The 15763-nt window shown below is 41.1% G+C and overlaps 1 protein-coding gene across 1 annotated transcript in view; it reads left to right on the top strand.

Annotated features, from left to right (window-relative positions):
* XPO4 (exportin 4) overlaps positions 1–15763 on the top strand; it is a 69640-nt gene that overhangs the window by 49671 nt on the left and 4206 nt on the right. The window contains exons 13-20 of the mRNA XM_056858715.1: positions 2316–2493; positions 4939–5098; positions 6991–7160; positions 8831–9005; positions 9572–9865; positions 11349–11529; positions 13563–13681; positions 14940–15070. Coding sequence (XP_056714693.1) covers positions 2316–2493; positions 4939–5098; positions 6991–7160; positions 8831–9005; positions 9572–9865; positions 11349–11529; positions 13563–13681; positions 14940–15070 — 1408 coding nt within the window. The remainder of the gene's footprint in view (positions 1–2315; positions 2494–4938; positions 5099–6990; positions 7161–8830; positions 9006–9571; positions 9866–11348; positions 11530–13562; positions 13682–14939; positions 15071–15763) is intronic.

Below are 15763 nucleotides of genomic sequence, written 5' to 3'. Positions count from 1 at the left end.
TCTGTCCTCGCTGTCATTAGCTCATTCAAGATCTGAAGAAAAGTCTGTTCTACCTGACACCTGTCTCCTCTGACAGGGTTTTGGGGCAAAGGGAGCTCCCAAAGGACTAGTCTCTATTTTCCCTGATCCAGAAATCTCTCAACAAAATTATGTTGGAGACAACCATTCGATATCTGTTACCTATCAAGATATGAGAGAAGGCCCCCCCCCACATTCAGAGACAAGTACTTTCTCCATTTCCTTTACCGTGCCCAAAATGACAGGAGGTTGGAGAGCCACCCTGCATCTGAAATATGTCAGCCAAACACCTCACGTCAGACATGATGAAATATATCCTAGATGTAACTCAGCTGGAACACTTTGGCATCAGTGAAGCTTGCTTACATGTACTAGTTTAGTCAGACAATACAGTTTTTTACATTGCACATAGTCTTCAAAAATACCAGTATAAGACTTCTGTTTTGGCGTGTTAGCACACAGGATCTTTACCAAGATCCTAACTAGTGGCCAGTCTTTTAATACAGAAAACAGGTGTGAATCTAGTAAAGATTACATTATATGCTCTCAACTCTCATGGCTCAAGTTGTTTCTCTGGTGTCTCTACCAAGAGCAGTTTCGATTCATAAAACACGAGCCTTATGTCCCTGGCAGAAACTGTTGGTCCAGTGTGCACCCTCTCTCTTGGTGAATGGATCTATTTAATTTAAAAAAGAGCAATCAAATACTGGATATTGAGAAGAATGGCATAGCTTGCAATCTCTCTGTGATGGAAGAAAAGTCTATTTCTGGATGACAGAGGAGGTTCAGCTGAGCATAAACTGGATAGAGCTTGGAGCCAACCATTTCATGCTCCGCAAGTTTCTCCTGGAGGCCACAGTATTTTAATAGGGGTACGACAGCAGCAGTATGTGACAGTCACCAGGGCAGGAGGAGGTCATTTATTCTTCACCAAGAAAGCAATGCTGCTGACTTCTGGCTTCCCTTTTTGAAAGCTGCTACATCTTTAAGGCACTCAGAACATGAAGATGAACTAGTCGTGCCACGAATAGGTGGATGAAGCAGAATGGTTTCTGGATTGCTAAAGAATCAGCAAGCTTGGGAAGGAGAGAGTAAAAATTCTTACATCTCAATATTGGCTGCATCATCTCGTATACTCTAATCCAATAAATCTTTTCATCAGAGAACTATGATGTTTTCCAGCAAACGCCGATCTCTTGTCTCAAGGTTGGATATTCCACTGCAGTCTAAAATGGCAGTCAGCCGTTGGCATAGAGATTGAATCAATCTCTCTTATTCAAGAAGGCTATTCTTACATGGTTCTTTGTTACCTGCATATTATCTCGCAAGCAGTCTGCCCAGAGAATGGAGGGGACTTTCATCTTCAGAGGCTAGACTGAGTCTGAAATATTCTCAGATTCTTTCAGTGAAAATTACATGAAGAATTTGGTACTACTACTCTTTAAGAGACAGTTGTCCCCTTGGTTCTTGTAGGTTATCCGGGCTGTGTAACCGTGGTCTTGGAATTTTCTTTCCTGACGTTTCGCCAGCAACTGTGGCAGGCATCTTCAGAGTAATAAGATGCCTGCCACAGTTGCTGGCGAAACGTCAGGAAAGAAAATTCCAAGACCACGGTTACACAGCCCGGATAACCTACAAGAACCAATGAACTCTGACCGTGAAAGCCTTCGACAATAGTTGTCCCCTTGTTTGAATGTGACATCTGACATAGGCATGTCTGGGAATGAGGAGGGAGCAGTATGATCCCAGTTCCCCCACCTTGTATAGGTTTTGTCTGCATAGCTATTGTTTCTCCTGGACTCTCATTTACTATAATTCTAAATGCCGTAGCCCCTCCTGGCCATCATGCCTTTTTTATGGAAAGTAAGAAAATCTTTTTTTGGTTGCCAGTATTCTGGAAACGTCTGAGAGAATTTAAATTTAACCTGTGGTATAATTGCGATGAAACGTTGTTAGATAGCACTAGCGTCTCGTGTTGTAGCAAAGAAATGCACCTTTTAGAAGCTAGTTTATATTTGCTGTGGTATATTATGATGACTTAAGTATTCCCTTGTGGTTGTGTTTTCCCAGTGATCAAATTTCATTGTGTATTTTAGTCTGTGTTCTCATATGCAGAAAACTGAAAACACTAAATACAAGATACACCTTAAGGTCCATAAGCCTATGATAGAATTCAGTCAAATGTTGATGCTAGTTCTCTCAGCACCTCTTGTGATGGCCCTTAAAGCAGTGTTTAACCTAGGTCAGGTAACCTGAGGTCACTACTTTCTTTTTTTTTGTTTGCTTTTAATTTTAAGGCTACCTCTTAGCTAATGATACTCAGGGAGAGACTCCGCAAATACCTCCAGAAATAATGGAGTATTCCATTAAGCATTCAACTGAGGTTGACATCAATACAACGCTTCAAATTCTTGGATCTCCAGGAGAAAAGGCCTCTTCCATTCCAGGGTACAACAGAACCGATTCTGTTATTAGGTAATTTATTTAGTATCTTAATACCAAATATTGGGGAAAAAAACCCTCAGAGGTAGGCAGCAAATAACACCAGAGATTATTAGTCCACATAAAAGATGATAGCATTGTGAATGTTGCAAATGGCGAAAGAGTTACATAGGGTTTATGTCAAGTTGACCATACCGACCTCGAAGTGATAGTATACCAAAGTAGCTTAAAACACTGGGAAATGGTTAGAGCTGAGTGACGTTAAAATCAGTCTTCAGCACAGGGGCAACTTTAAGAGCGCCTTGTTTGGCGGGCTGAATGTCAGAATAAAGATGTAAAAGGAAGTTGAAAAGTTGTTGTGTACATGCATAGAACTTCAACAAGAGGTGATTTGGGTACATATTTAAATTGAAATCAATGGTTGATATCAAGGCAGACACGATTACTCAGAAATCGTTCTTCAGCGGAGAACTAAAATATGTACACCTAGGTTCACCAAGCCAATATAAAGTTATAAAATAAATGGCTTGTAGTTATTAAAATGGACAGATTTTCTCGGTTGTAGGACATCAGCTGTTAGGGCTCTGAATCAGACAGCATACCTCCTAAAAGAGTTAAGATTGCATGCTGCTTTTCAGTTGATCATCAGGTGATAGTCAAAGAGTTCTATCCTTTTACAAGATTAAGAAAATAATGTGTATCTGAAATCCTGTGTTGAAGAAGTGGTAATTTTGCTACTTTTCAGGATCCCGTTTCAGCCCCCCCAAAATAAGTTGTGCTCTTTATTGGGGTTAATGTTCTGCAAGTTACTTGATAAATATTCTTATCACTAAGCATGTGAGCCCTAAGTTGTCATGGTTTAGACATACTGAATATTATTTATGCCCTCAGGCTAAATTTTGTTTGTGGTGATATGCTGCTGCAGTAAGAGGTTCACTCAATGCTGGGCATTCTCATGGAAGCACTGCAGGTTACGGGATCAGACTGTTAATTGCTAAATACAAGGGGTCAGGTTGGAGTCCTGGTAAACTGCAAAAAACAGCAGTAGAAAGTTTATGAAAATTCTGATGATTTTGAAGCTAACAATGAGAAAAGAAGATGGCTTTCTAGAACAACTCAAAAATATGGTGGAGGAGAAAAAGCTCTAAAGCAATGTGAATTTACTGATTTCAGTGGGATTTAAAATTCACCCGAACGCCTCAGCACTTGAGTGCCGCTGATTGTAACAAGATTTAAGCAAACCTAAGAACCGCTTGACACAATACATGGTAAATGTGTTCTAAGACAGGGCCCCCCAACCTTTTTGAGCCTGCTGGGACCTTTGGAATTCTGATATGGTGTCATGGGTGCAGCCACAAATTGGCTGCCACAGGAGGTGGAGCCAAGCCGCAAAATGATTGCCATGTGTTTACTTTAGTCTCAGTGATGCTCCTTGTGCTGTGGATGCAGCTGTTGCCAGAGCAACATTTTTTAAAAATCTGCACAGCCAATCAGAAGCCGTGCTGGGCAAAAGCTGTCCTGGCCCGCCCACTTCCTAAAAAGATTTGGTGGGCACCAGAAAAGGTGTCGGCAGGCACCATGGTGCCTGTAGGCGCCACACTGGGGACCCCTGTTCTAAGAAATGTATCCTCCCAGGCATGTGCTTATTGCATATCCTTGGGCTTAGTCTCCCTTTCAAATCTGATATTGTTAATTGCAGAAACACCTTGTAAATGCACTGCAAATACAAATATAAAGAGTTGCTTTAGACTCAGTCATACCATTCACCTGTTTATCTCACCACCTCTGCCTTTTTGATTGGCAGACACTTTCCAAGGTCTTAAGTAGCGGGGGTGAACCAGACTTTTACCCCCGAGCACTTAACTGGATGTTTGGGAGATTTCTCCTGAGACCTTTTGCATAGAAACCTGTTTCTACCATTGAATTATGGCCTTTTAGTTCTTATTAAGTGAAACAGCTTTTTTTCTGGGTAGTGCACCTTATTGTAGCAATAAATAAAAATCATAGCTCTATGCATCTCTCTGTTACCAGAGCTCTTGAGCAGTACTGAGAGATCCAACCAGCTTAAACTATTATAAGTGATGGTGATCACAGTCATTGGCATAAGGTATCAACAGAAGCTTCAAGTACTCTAGGCAAAGTTCCAGTTGAAACATTCCCGCCTACCCTGTTGTCAGGGCCTTAGAAGTAACTCTTCCTACTGCAGTAATCTGAGAACCCAGGTTCAAAAGTTAAAGGGCTATCTTTTCATCATGTACTAGTCTTCAAGGGAAAGGACATATATTATATTCCAGTGTTCTGTGCCTAAATAAGCAGAGAGAAGCCTTGGAGAACTTATTTTTTCCAAAAAGGAATATTGGAGAGGGTCCTGTCTCTCCGTTATTTCCCATCTTTTGAAGATTTCCAGCCCTTGTGTGTGAGACAGAGCAAGAGAGCAAGGTGGAGCATTAGAAATAATGATGATTTTAATTTTCTCAGGTTATTGTCTGCTATTCTAAGAGTTTCAGAAGTGGAGTCTCGAGCAATAAGAGCAAATCTAACGCACCTTTTGAGCCCTCAGATGGGAAAAGATATTGTATGGTTCCTTAAGCGGTGGGCGAAAACCTATCTTCTAGTGGATGAAAAACTGTATGACCAGGTAATCAATATATCTAATTTTCAACATGGCCCCATTTATAGATACTTAAATCTAGAGGCTGGAGTCAAGAACAGACAAGACAGATCTTTCTACAAACCTGAGAAAAGCCGCAGGTTTGCAGAAAAATCTGGAATCAGAAAAAAAAATCGCATTGGGGTCTTAAAACCCCCAAAATAACATAAGTAGCATCTGTAGCTTTAAGAATGAATGTGTTTAATAGCTGTTGATAGGCAGCCACAGTGGTAGTGGAAGCCTTCAATGCTTTGTTTCAGTCAGTAAGAGCCTGGGGAAGGTGCAGGGCTCTTTCTAGGGTTATTTTGGCCTTTTAGAGAGAACTTACTGGGGTCCAGGCACAGCAGCTACTACTGAGCAACTTGGTACCGAGTGATTTCCATGACTCACCCAGGCTTGGTTACTGTGCAGCCACCACACAAAGCCAGTGTGGAATAGTTAGAGTTTCAGTCTAGGATCACTACTCTGCCACGGATGCTCACTTGGTGGCCTTGGGGCAGTCACACGCTGTTAGCCTAACCTGCCTTACAGGGTTGTTATGAGGATATGATGGAGGAGAGGAGAATTATGTAAACTGCTTTGGGTTCCTGTTGTGGAGAAAGGCAGGGTATAAATAAAGTAAATAAATATAGCTGAAGATGGAGGGGAGCAGATAAAAGGTAGTTTGCTTGGTGGGTGGGAAGGAGAGAAGAAAGCAAGGAAAAGTGATGATATAGGGCAGTGATGGCGAACCTTTTAGAGACCGAGTGCCCAAACTGCAACCGAAAACCCACTTATTTATCGCCGAGTGCCAATGCGGCAATTTAACCTGAATACCTCCCCCAGAAAGGGCCCAGAGGGAGAGGCTAGGGTTGCCAAGTTCCTCTTCGCCATGAGTGGGAGGTTTTTGGGGTGGCGCCTGAGGAGGGCAGGGTTTGGGGAAGGACTTCAGTGCCATAGAGTCCAATTGCCAAAGTGGCAATTTTTTCCAGGGGAACTGATCTCTATTGGTTGGAGATCACCCGGGGCAGGGCAGAGCCGGAAAGGCCAGCGGCTTGGAGGAACCGCGTGTGCCGGCAGAGAGGGCTACGCGTGCCGGAAGTGGCCCGCGTGCCATAGGTTCGCCAACACGGATATAGGGGCTGTCAGGAGGAGAGAAAGAGGAAATAGTATGGGGAGGAGGATAGAGGGGAAAGTGAGGTGCCCCCTGCAAGTCCTTGCAGGTTGCTTACTGAGCAAGTGGCCTGGCCTAGCAGCTGGCACTACAGAGACTTTTCCAGGGAGAGGGAAGGAGGGAAAGCTGAAGATGGGGACAATTAAGGGTATGTTGGCAGGAAGGAGAGAATGAAGCAGGAAAAGGGAAGAGACCGAAATCTCATGGAGAGAAAAAGGCAGTTGTGGAGAGGGAGAAAATGAGATGCCCTTCTTAGTGATCCCATGTCTGTGCTGTTATAATGTGGGAGTGTTCTTTCTGTTCGTTTGCCTGAAGTTCCGTATTTGTCAAAGAGTGAATCCTGTGGTTGGCTTGAATTTCAGAATATTTCCACAGGTGGAGGAAGTTGTTTTCACAGATTTCCTCTTCCTGCTTCAGATATCCAGCCCCCCCCCCCCCGGCTATGCTGTTCCTGGGGGGTTTGCCTGTCTCCATGTACTGACATTTGGGGGGCCGTTTCAAGGTGCAGTGGGGGGAGGGGTGAGAAGGAAGGAAATACTCTGTGGGATCAAACCCATTGATTTACTAGGAGAGACATGAGTTTTTTCCTTGCTTATTTTTCCTTCCTTATGTACCATCTCCTGTGTTCTTAGTAGATATGTGCATGGTTTTAAAGGTAAAGGCTTAGAATCGAGATGAGAGTTGCATTGTTTTTAGATCTAGTAAAATTTAATTGCTTCTTTTGTAGATAAGTCTGCCATTCAATGCAGCATTTGGTGCTGACACCGAGGGCTCTCAGTGGATTGTCGGTTACCTTTTAGAAAAAGTAATCAGCAACCTTGCAGTGTGGAGTTCTGAGCAGGACCTTGCAAATGACACTGTGCAATTGCTAGTAACATTGGTAGAAAGGAGAGAGAGGTAAGCCTAAAACGTTAACAAGGTAAAAGGAAAACTGCTTATCCAACACATTGGAGAGATATTCTGTTAAAACTGAGTATGACAATGGAATGTGCCAAAATAATCAGTTAATGGGACAACGTAATGCTTTGAATTACCTAACTATAGAGGAATGTTAAGTTGAAGAATGTGGCCTTTCCACGCAGTGGCAAAACTGTCCATGATTTTATGAGAATTCTCTTGCCTGTATGAGCACCTGTACCGCTATGCTTTCAAGGTGACTTTGGGCTAGTTCATACTTGCATGTTAACTATTTGATGAATGCAGCATCATATTGCACATATGAAGGAGACTTCCCTGATTTAATGCTACAGACAAGAAGGCTTAATGCTACAGATAGGAAGGTAGTCACACAGTGCTTCTCAGTGGAATCGGTTCACATATTCAGCTGCAAGTCATAAAGTACTGTAACCAAATGATGAGCATGCATTTGTGAACCAAGTAAAAGTAACTAAGAAAATAGTAAACCGGTTGGTGCAGCCCACTGGCTGTTTGGCCAGGGTAACGAACAAAGCTTGTGCTGGATATATGATTAGTAACCGAGATTGCATTCAGACACCATGTCAAGCTGACATGAAGTCCCTGTGTGCACAAGCTGAGGCTAACTTGAGCTCTGCATTACCATCTTGTTCTCTCCCCCCCCACCCATACAAAGTGCAGTGAAAGAATTCTGTCTCTTAGTTGTGAAATTCAAATGCTGGTGTGTGGCTTTTAGCTAGAGTCAGGGTTTTTTCTCCACAAACAAGGGTTTTAAACATGGATTCAACTCTTGTTTTGGAATTCTGGTTTGTTGGAGGTAAACAACTCTGATTAAGCTGTGGCACCTGCATTTGTACATGCAAGAACTTAGAAGTCTAGCTTCTGGAAGATGCTCACCACTGCGATGGGGAATATAAAATTCCTTGCCAGAGTACTTGTCCTGTCTTACTGTCCCTCATCACCGGAGGGCATTTATGTTAGCCCATTTTAATGTTCTCCCTTCGGCTATTCTGTATGGGAGATATAAGAAAATTCCATACTCTGCCAGGGTGTGTAAATGTGCCCTAGGGGAGATTGAAAGTATTGACCATATTCTCTTGTATTGTCCATTTTATTGTGAAATTTGTGCGGTCCTTTTAGATCCCTTTCTCTCAAATCATGCAGATCAAGCTGATGATAGTAAGATCAAATTGTTGTTATCCTCCCAAGATTCTGAGACTATTGAATCTGTGGCTAAATTTTTTTATGAAATTGTTAAGAGGCAGAGGTTAAATTATGTTTAGAGGGTTGGTTTTATTTGATCAACTGCTTGATGGTATGCCAATAAAGGTATTGAAATTTGCATTTTTACATCCTGGGTAACCAGACTTAAGTTTTAAACCAGGATTTTTTCCTTATATCTGCACAAGGAGTGAAGTCTACCTGGGAAGCAAGCTGGGGTCATGCATACTCAGGCTTAATGTCTGCTTGATGTGACATCTGAATGCAGCCAGGGTGTAAATTGGAGTGCATTAGACAGAGAGGAACTCTTGAGGCATCAAAACGGTTAACATAAAGAGAAGCTAGGTATAAATAAATCTAGAGGATCTAGCAATGCTGTAACTGTTGCATGCAGTTAAACAATCGTTGTTCACATATCTTTCTACTTTTAGGGCAAATTTAGTAATTCAGTGTGAAAACTGGTGGAACTTGGCTAAGCAGTTTGCCAGGCGGAATCCACCTCTTCACTTTTTGTCCAGTTCTGTGCAGCGTACGTTAATGAAGGCCTTGGTTCTAGGAGGTTTTGCGCATATGGACACAGATACTAAACAGCAATACTGGACAGAGGTAAGACAGATTTTTAGTTTCAGAAGTCAGGTTAGAATTTCTGGTTCTAGGGTCTTTAGGTGTGTGAATTATGTGGACATGATTTAAAGCTTTTAAATGGTCAAGTTGCCTTGATCTTTATTGTGCTGAAGCATCTTTTAAAAGTTCTGATTATTTTGTCATAAACATTAATGCTAGAACCTATTGTTAGTTTTACGGAAATTGTTATTGGAGATTTCACAATTTTAATAATTGCTTGGTTTGTGCAATCTATCCAAAGGTATTGTCTCTTGTCATCTTACATATGTTATTGTAAGCTAGCTAAGGAAGAACAGTATACACAAACACTTTCTTATCTTTTAGTGAGAACTATTAAGATAAAAAAATTGAATTACAATTAGAATTTCATTAGGTTTTACAGCTACTTATGTCCTGATATAGTTGCTTAAAATTAAAAAAAGAAATTATGGATGTTCATGCTTAAATGCCAGATAAAGAGAATATGCATTCAAAAGTTTAATGTTTGCAGCTGAGATTGTTATTACTTAGGAAACAAGAAACTGGAATACATTTTGTTTGCTCCGTAGGTTCTTCAGCCACTTCAACAAAGATTTCTGAATGTGATAAACCAAGAGAACTTCCAACAGATCTGCCAAGAGGAAGAAGTGAAACAGGAAATCACAGCAACCTTAGAAGCACTCTGTGGCATTGCTGAGGCTACCCAGATAGACAATGTAGCAATTCTCTTTAATTTTCTAATGGACTTCCTTACCAATTGTATTGGACTAATGGAGGTGTACAAGAATACACCAGAGACTGTTAACCTCATCATAGAAGTTTTTGTTGAAGTTGCACATAAACAAATATGCTATCTTGGAGAGGTAATTATACCACAAATACACTTTGGTTGTAAGTGGGGCACAGTTTGTCAAGGCTGCAAATCCACGCTTGGGAACTGGATCAGCTTCATCAGTGTACATATGCTGGATGTTTCAGCCCGTTCCAGGCCCTGTCTATTCAGTTGAGAATTTAAGAACTGCCTTGATAGACGCTTCAGTTTTCCATGGGTGCCTACTGTGTTTCTGGTTGCGTGCTTTGGTACCAGATCACAAATGTCAGAAGCTAACATAGGGAGATGCTCTAAAATAGCTGTCTATATGAAGCTGCTTTGGAAGTCTGGTGAATCATACTTGAACAGATATCAAATATAGTCAGCTGATGGATGAAGTAGTTCTAAGAACCCAAGGAGGCATTACACTTAATTATATCCCACTTTTCAGCCAAAATGTCTTAACAGCGTAGCCTTCCTTTCTTCCACCTTTGAGGCTTCCTTTTGTTTTGCTTTTATTTTCCCATGCTTTGGCAAGTTTTCTCCTTGTCTTTTATGTTCCTTCTCTTTTTTCTGTTTCAGGGAACTGTAATAGGACCTTGTTGCTCTTTTGGAATATAAGGAAGAGGGTGGGAATTGGTATTCTAACACTAGGCTCCAGCTGCTTCTAGCTAGCTTAACTGAAAAACACAGTCACTATTGGCATGTGGGTTTGTGGAACGCTGTCAAGAGGCATGCTTAAATAGTTCTATGGGGCTCTTGAAGATTGAGAAATCAACAGTACTTTAATGGGGTTGGTTGTCCATTTAGCTTGATAAATATTAATGTATGATACATATTTTTCCTGACATTGTGTTTTTTCCTACAGAATGTTAAAACAACACAACTGTAATGGAAACTTAATTATTTTAGTGTGTACTTGGGTATGTGTATATACATAGTTCTCACCTCCTCCGTTGTATCATCAAACAACCCTGTGCAGGTTGTTAGGCCGCGAGAGAATGACTGCCCAAGGTCACCCAGTAAGTTTCATGGCAAGCAGGAACTTGAACTTGGATCTCTTAGATCCTAGTCCAATACTCTAAGCCAGGGGTGTCAAACATAAGGCCTGTGGGCCGGATGCGGGCCCTTGAGAGCTCTTATCCGGCCCACAAGGCAGCCAAGGCAGTCACCCCTTACAGTCTCAAGTGACATTTATGTCATATCTGGCCCTCATAACAAATGAGTTCGACACCCCTGCTCTAAGCACTATGCAATTACCAATGCTAATACATTTCTTTGCCCTGATTTGGATGGCCTGGGCTAGCCCAATTTCATCAGATCTTGGAAGCTAAGCATGGTTATCCCTGTTAGTACTTGGATGCAAGACCCCCAAGGAGGATCAGGGTTGCTGCGCAAAGGCAGGCAATAGCAAACCACCTGTGTTCACCTCTTGCCTTGAAATCCCTACAGGATCACCATAAGTTGGCTGCGATTTGGTGACATTTTCTACCACCAATATACTTATTTATTAAGTCTTTTTCTTTCCTTTGTAGTCTAAAGCCATGAATTTATATGAAGCCTGTCTGACCCTACTTCAAGTGTATTCCAAGAATAATTTAGGTAGACAACGAATAGATGTTACAGCAGAAGAGGACCAATACCAGGATCTTCTTCTCATTATGGAGCTTCTTACTAATCTGCTTTCAAAAGAATTTATAGACTTCAGTGATACAGGTAAGAGGAATAAATTTTGCAATAAATGGGTAATTGTTCCAAAGCATATCTCAAATGTCTACCTGCATACCTATTCTCTCTAGTATCAGAGGAGCATGCCTATTATATGCTGACGATGCAGTTCTCCTGTCCCGCACAAGAATTGGTTTGAAAAGATCTTTGCAAACTTTTTCTGAGTACTGCTCTAGGGAAGGTCTTAAAATAAACCATCATAAATCTAAGATCATGATCTTCACTAAGAGGAGAAAAATGCCTCTTTTTCGCTGGATATTAGATGGCTTTGAGGTTGACCAAGTCAAGGAGTTTGTTTACCTTGGCATTCTGTTTTCCCATAACCTAAATTGGAATGCCCATCAAAAAGCAGTGTCCAACAAAATTAAACCTGGGGTTGGTGCTATTGTCAATTTTTTTCACACCAAAGGTGGCAAATATATTCCAGGGGCTATTCAGGTTTTTAACCTGAAAATTACCCCAATTATCCTCTTTGGTGTTGCCATCTGGATTACAGTCATCAATGAATCTATAGATCGTCCACTGCTTCAGTTCTTACGAAAACTCCTAAATGCCCCTCGATGTGTTGCTGGCGTTACTCTTCGTTCCGAGTTTGGCCAAATGTCACTTGAAGCTAGGGCGTGGTTGGCCGCCTTTAAACTCCACCTTAAACTGTGCTTTAGCACTGAGGGGTTCCTAGCTTCTCTGAAGCATGACCCTTTCAAATACTCATGGCAAAAAATCTTAGATGAGAAACTGGCGTTGCTGGGCTTCTCACAGGATATGATATCAGATCTTGGGAAAACTGAAGCTTTTGCCAAAATTAAAAAGTGCATTAAAGAGCTCGATTATAACAGCACTACTTTTCGTGCTCGTCGCGTCTGTTCATCCCAGTTCTTCGGAATACCCCCTCCACGTGGTCTGCCTGCCAATACATAATATCTGACAACTCATCTCTGTAGAGCTTTTTGCTTGGCTAGATTGAATGCTAATCCTTCTATGGTAATGCAGGGCAGAATTCTGAATATACCATACTCAGACAGGATCTGCCCTTGCTCTTCTGGCTCTATTGACACATTAGCCCATGCCCTTTTGGAATGCCGCTTTTACGAGGAACTTCGATCGCACTATATTTCCCCCCTTTTAATATACAAATCCAATGCCTCTGTGACTGACATAATGCCTTTTTTACTAAGCGACAGGGACCCCAAGGCTATATTGTCAGTGGCAAGATTTGTTTCAGTCCTTATATCCCTCCAACACTAGATATATGCTGCTCAAGATCAATTGATCAAGGAGCTTCTAAGGGATAAAAGGAAAGGAAAGGATTATATTAGGTGCTGTGGAACACAGGCAGGATGGTGCTGCTGCAGTCGTCTTGTTTGTGGCTTCCTTGAGGCACCTGGTTGGCCACTGTGTGACCAGACTGCTGGACTTGATGGGCCTTGGTCTGATCCAGCAGGGGCTTTCTTATGTTCTTATGTCTATTTCTAGAGATATTTTTAATATGAACCTTTGAAATTGGAGTAACTATAAACTTAATGAAACTGTTATCTCCATTTTTTATGTTCTCTCATCAAATTGAAATTGCAGTTGCTTCTCCATTACAATTGTCCTGCATACTTTTCTAATTGGCTTTCAGGTTCTTTTTATCTGTCAGTCTTGGAATCAAAGCAGCTATCATTACACCCCTATAATTTTAACAAAACGTCTACACAGCACTGCAGTGTCAACTGAGTTTTTAAAATATATCTGTACCAACAGTGAACACAGAACATGCAGAACGGGAAGGTGTTCTCTGCTTTGTACCTTCGAGATTGGCTGCAGTATTCGGAGCCAGGTTCAGTTTGGTCTTGCTGAAATGTGCAACTTGAATTCTAGTTGCTTTAGTGTTACTTTTTTGCAAGGGGGCGTGCTCACTGACAATATATTAAACTATTCTGAGACTGGAGTTCAGAATGGGTTTTGGAAGAGAGAGGGGAATGTATTGAAGTGGTAAATGAAAAATGTGTTGCTGTATTCCTTCCCCCCTCCTTTTTTAGATGAAGTATTTAGAGGACATGATCCTGGGCAAGCTACAAGCAGATCTGTGTCAGCAGCAGATGTAGTCTTATATGGAGTGAACCTTATTCTGCCTTTAATGTCCCAAGATCTACTAAAAGTAAGTACAGCTTGAGACAGTCTTTCAAATAAGAACCTTTCAAGGCCATTTGAAAACTTTTAGCCGATGTCTCCAGATGCTGCCTCATGCCGTTAAAGGTGAATTTAAATTTTGTCCTACCATCTACACCCATACGCCTGCCTGGGAAGGCCAGCAATAAAACCTCTCTCAAGCCTTCATCTCTGCCCTTCTTGAAAAAGAGGGCAGTCCAGACAATAGCAGCCAGAAACACTCTTCCCACCCTATTTTTCTGTGACATTAAGGCACCTTGGTCAGATATACTTTACTACCATTGTTCCACAGTCCCTTATTTCCATTATGTGTTGCTTGTTAAGGTTGTAATTTTTCTGAAATCTTTTTGAATTTCAAATCAGATTGATTCAACTACTATAAATTTCTCCCATGCTTTAAGATATGTCAGTGACTCTGCTCAGAGTATCTTCTTTTTCAGACAACAGTCTGAAAAAAAAGAGTCTGAAAAGAGAGCCAGTGTGGTGTAGTGGTTAAGAGCGGTGGTTTGGAGCAGTGGACTCTGATCTGGAGATCCTGGTTTGATTCCCCACTCCTCCACATGAGTGGCAGAGGCTAATCTGGTGAAATTGATTTGTTTCCTCACTCCTCCACATAAAGTCAGCTGGGTGTCCTTGGGCTAGTCACAGCTTTCATAGAGCTCTCTCAGCCCCACCTACTTCACAGGGTGTCTGCTGTGGAGAGGGGAAGGTGATTATAAGCCGGTTTGATTCCTCCTTAAGTGGTAGAGCAAGTTGGCATATAAACACCAACTCTTCTTTTTCAGTGATAGCTCAAATGTAATGGATTATTTGGGAGGGGGAATCCTAGCTTTGCCTCTTTCTACTTTGTTCCACTTGGTTTTTGGAAATGAGGCTCCTTTTAATTGAGACTGAAGACGTATCTGCTGTCATTTCAGTTTCTGATTTGGTTTAATGAGCTGTTTATTTTTGTATTCATTATGTGAATCATTGTTTAAAAGCAGTAACAAATAATGTCAGTAATTTAATTTTGATTTTTTTACTACAGTTTTGAAAATAATGGTCTTAAAGACATGTTGGAATTTTTCATTAGTACCAGAACTGACTTGCAGAGTTTAGGGCTATGTATAAATTAAAGATATTGAAATGTACCGAAAACAGTAATTTAATTTTGTGTAGCCTCTATTTTCATGGAGAATGGAAATATTTTTCCATTTGGAGGAATACGTTTTAAAGGCCTAAGACTTATTTGCATTTTTCCTTTGCAGTTTCCATCACTGTGTAATCAGTACTACAAACTAATTACATTTATCTGTGAAATATTCCCTGAGAAGATTCCACAGCTTCCAGAAGACTTGTTTAAAAGCCTTATGTATTCATTAGAATTAGGGATGACATCGTATCCTTTATTATTTAATTCGTGAGTGTTGATTTTTACTCATGACGATGCTGAGAAGCCTTACGGGCTTCCATATCACTTGTACTGTGTATGACTTACACCTCTTGAAGCATAATATTAATTTTTTTCAAGTATCTGCTTCCACCTACCACTTTCTAAAAAGCCAGTTCTGCCTTTCTTAAAACTTACTAAAACTACCCAAACTCACGTTCATGTGTTGATATCCACAGTTGCCTCATCATGTAATTTTGGAGAGACTCTCATATAGTCTTCATTTGGCATCTCAGATTCTGAACTAGTCTTTGGTGACTCACCTGCTGCTGTTTTTCTGCCAGGTTGCCAATAAGTAGCTAACCTAGATGAGCAACAGGCTTGTGTGATGAATCTGATGCTTTGCTGTACCACCAGATGACATGTTTCTGTGTTTGTTTTCCCATAATAAAACATTCAGTTTACTTACTATAGGGACCCATTGTGGGGGAAAGGCTTTTAATCTAAGCTTGTTCCTGGCATGCTGACTTTCTTTGGGTTTGTTTGTAATTTTTATTATATAAGCTATAACAGGGTACAAAAGGAAAACGGAAGGGAAAAAATGATCATCAAACGTATGGTAACAGAAAAACTGAAGATAAAAATTCTAACACAGAGCAGGCAAATAGCATTACCCTTAGTTTTCATCGCTTGGGCACATTA

The sequence above is a fragment of the Euleptes europaea genome, chromosome 12 (genome assembly GCF_029931775.1).
Source record: "Euleptes europaea isolate rEulEur1 chromosome 12, rEulEur1.hap1, whole genome shotgun sequence".
NCBI lineage: Eukaryota > Metazoa > Chordata > Lepidosauria > Squamata > Sphaerodactylidae > Euleptes > Euleptes europaea.
This window is presented reverse-complemented; position numbering and strand designations above follow the sequence as displayed.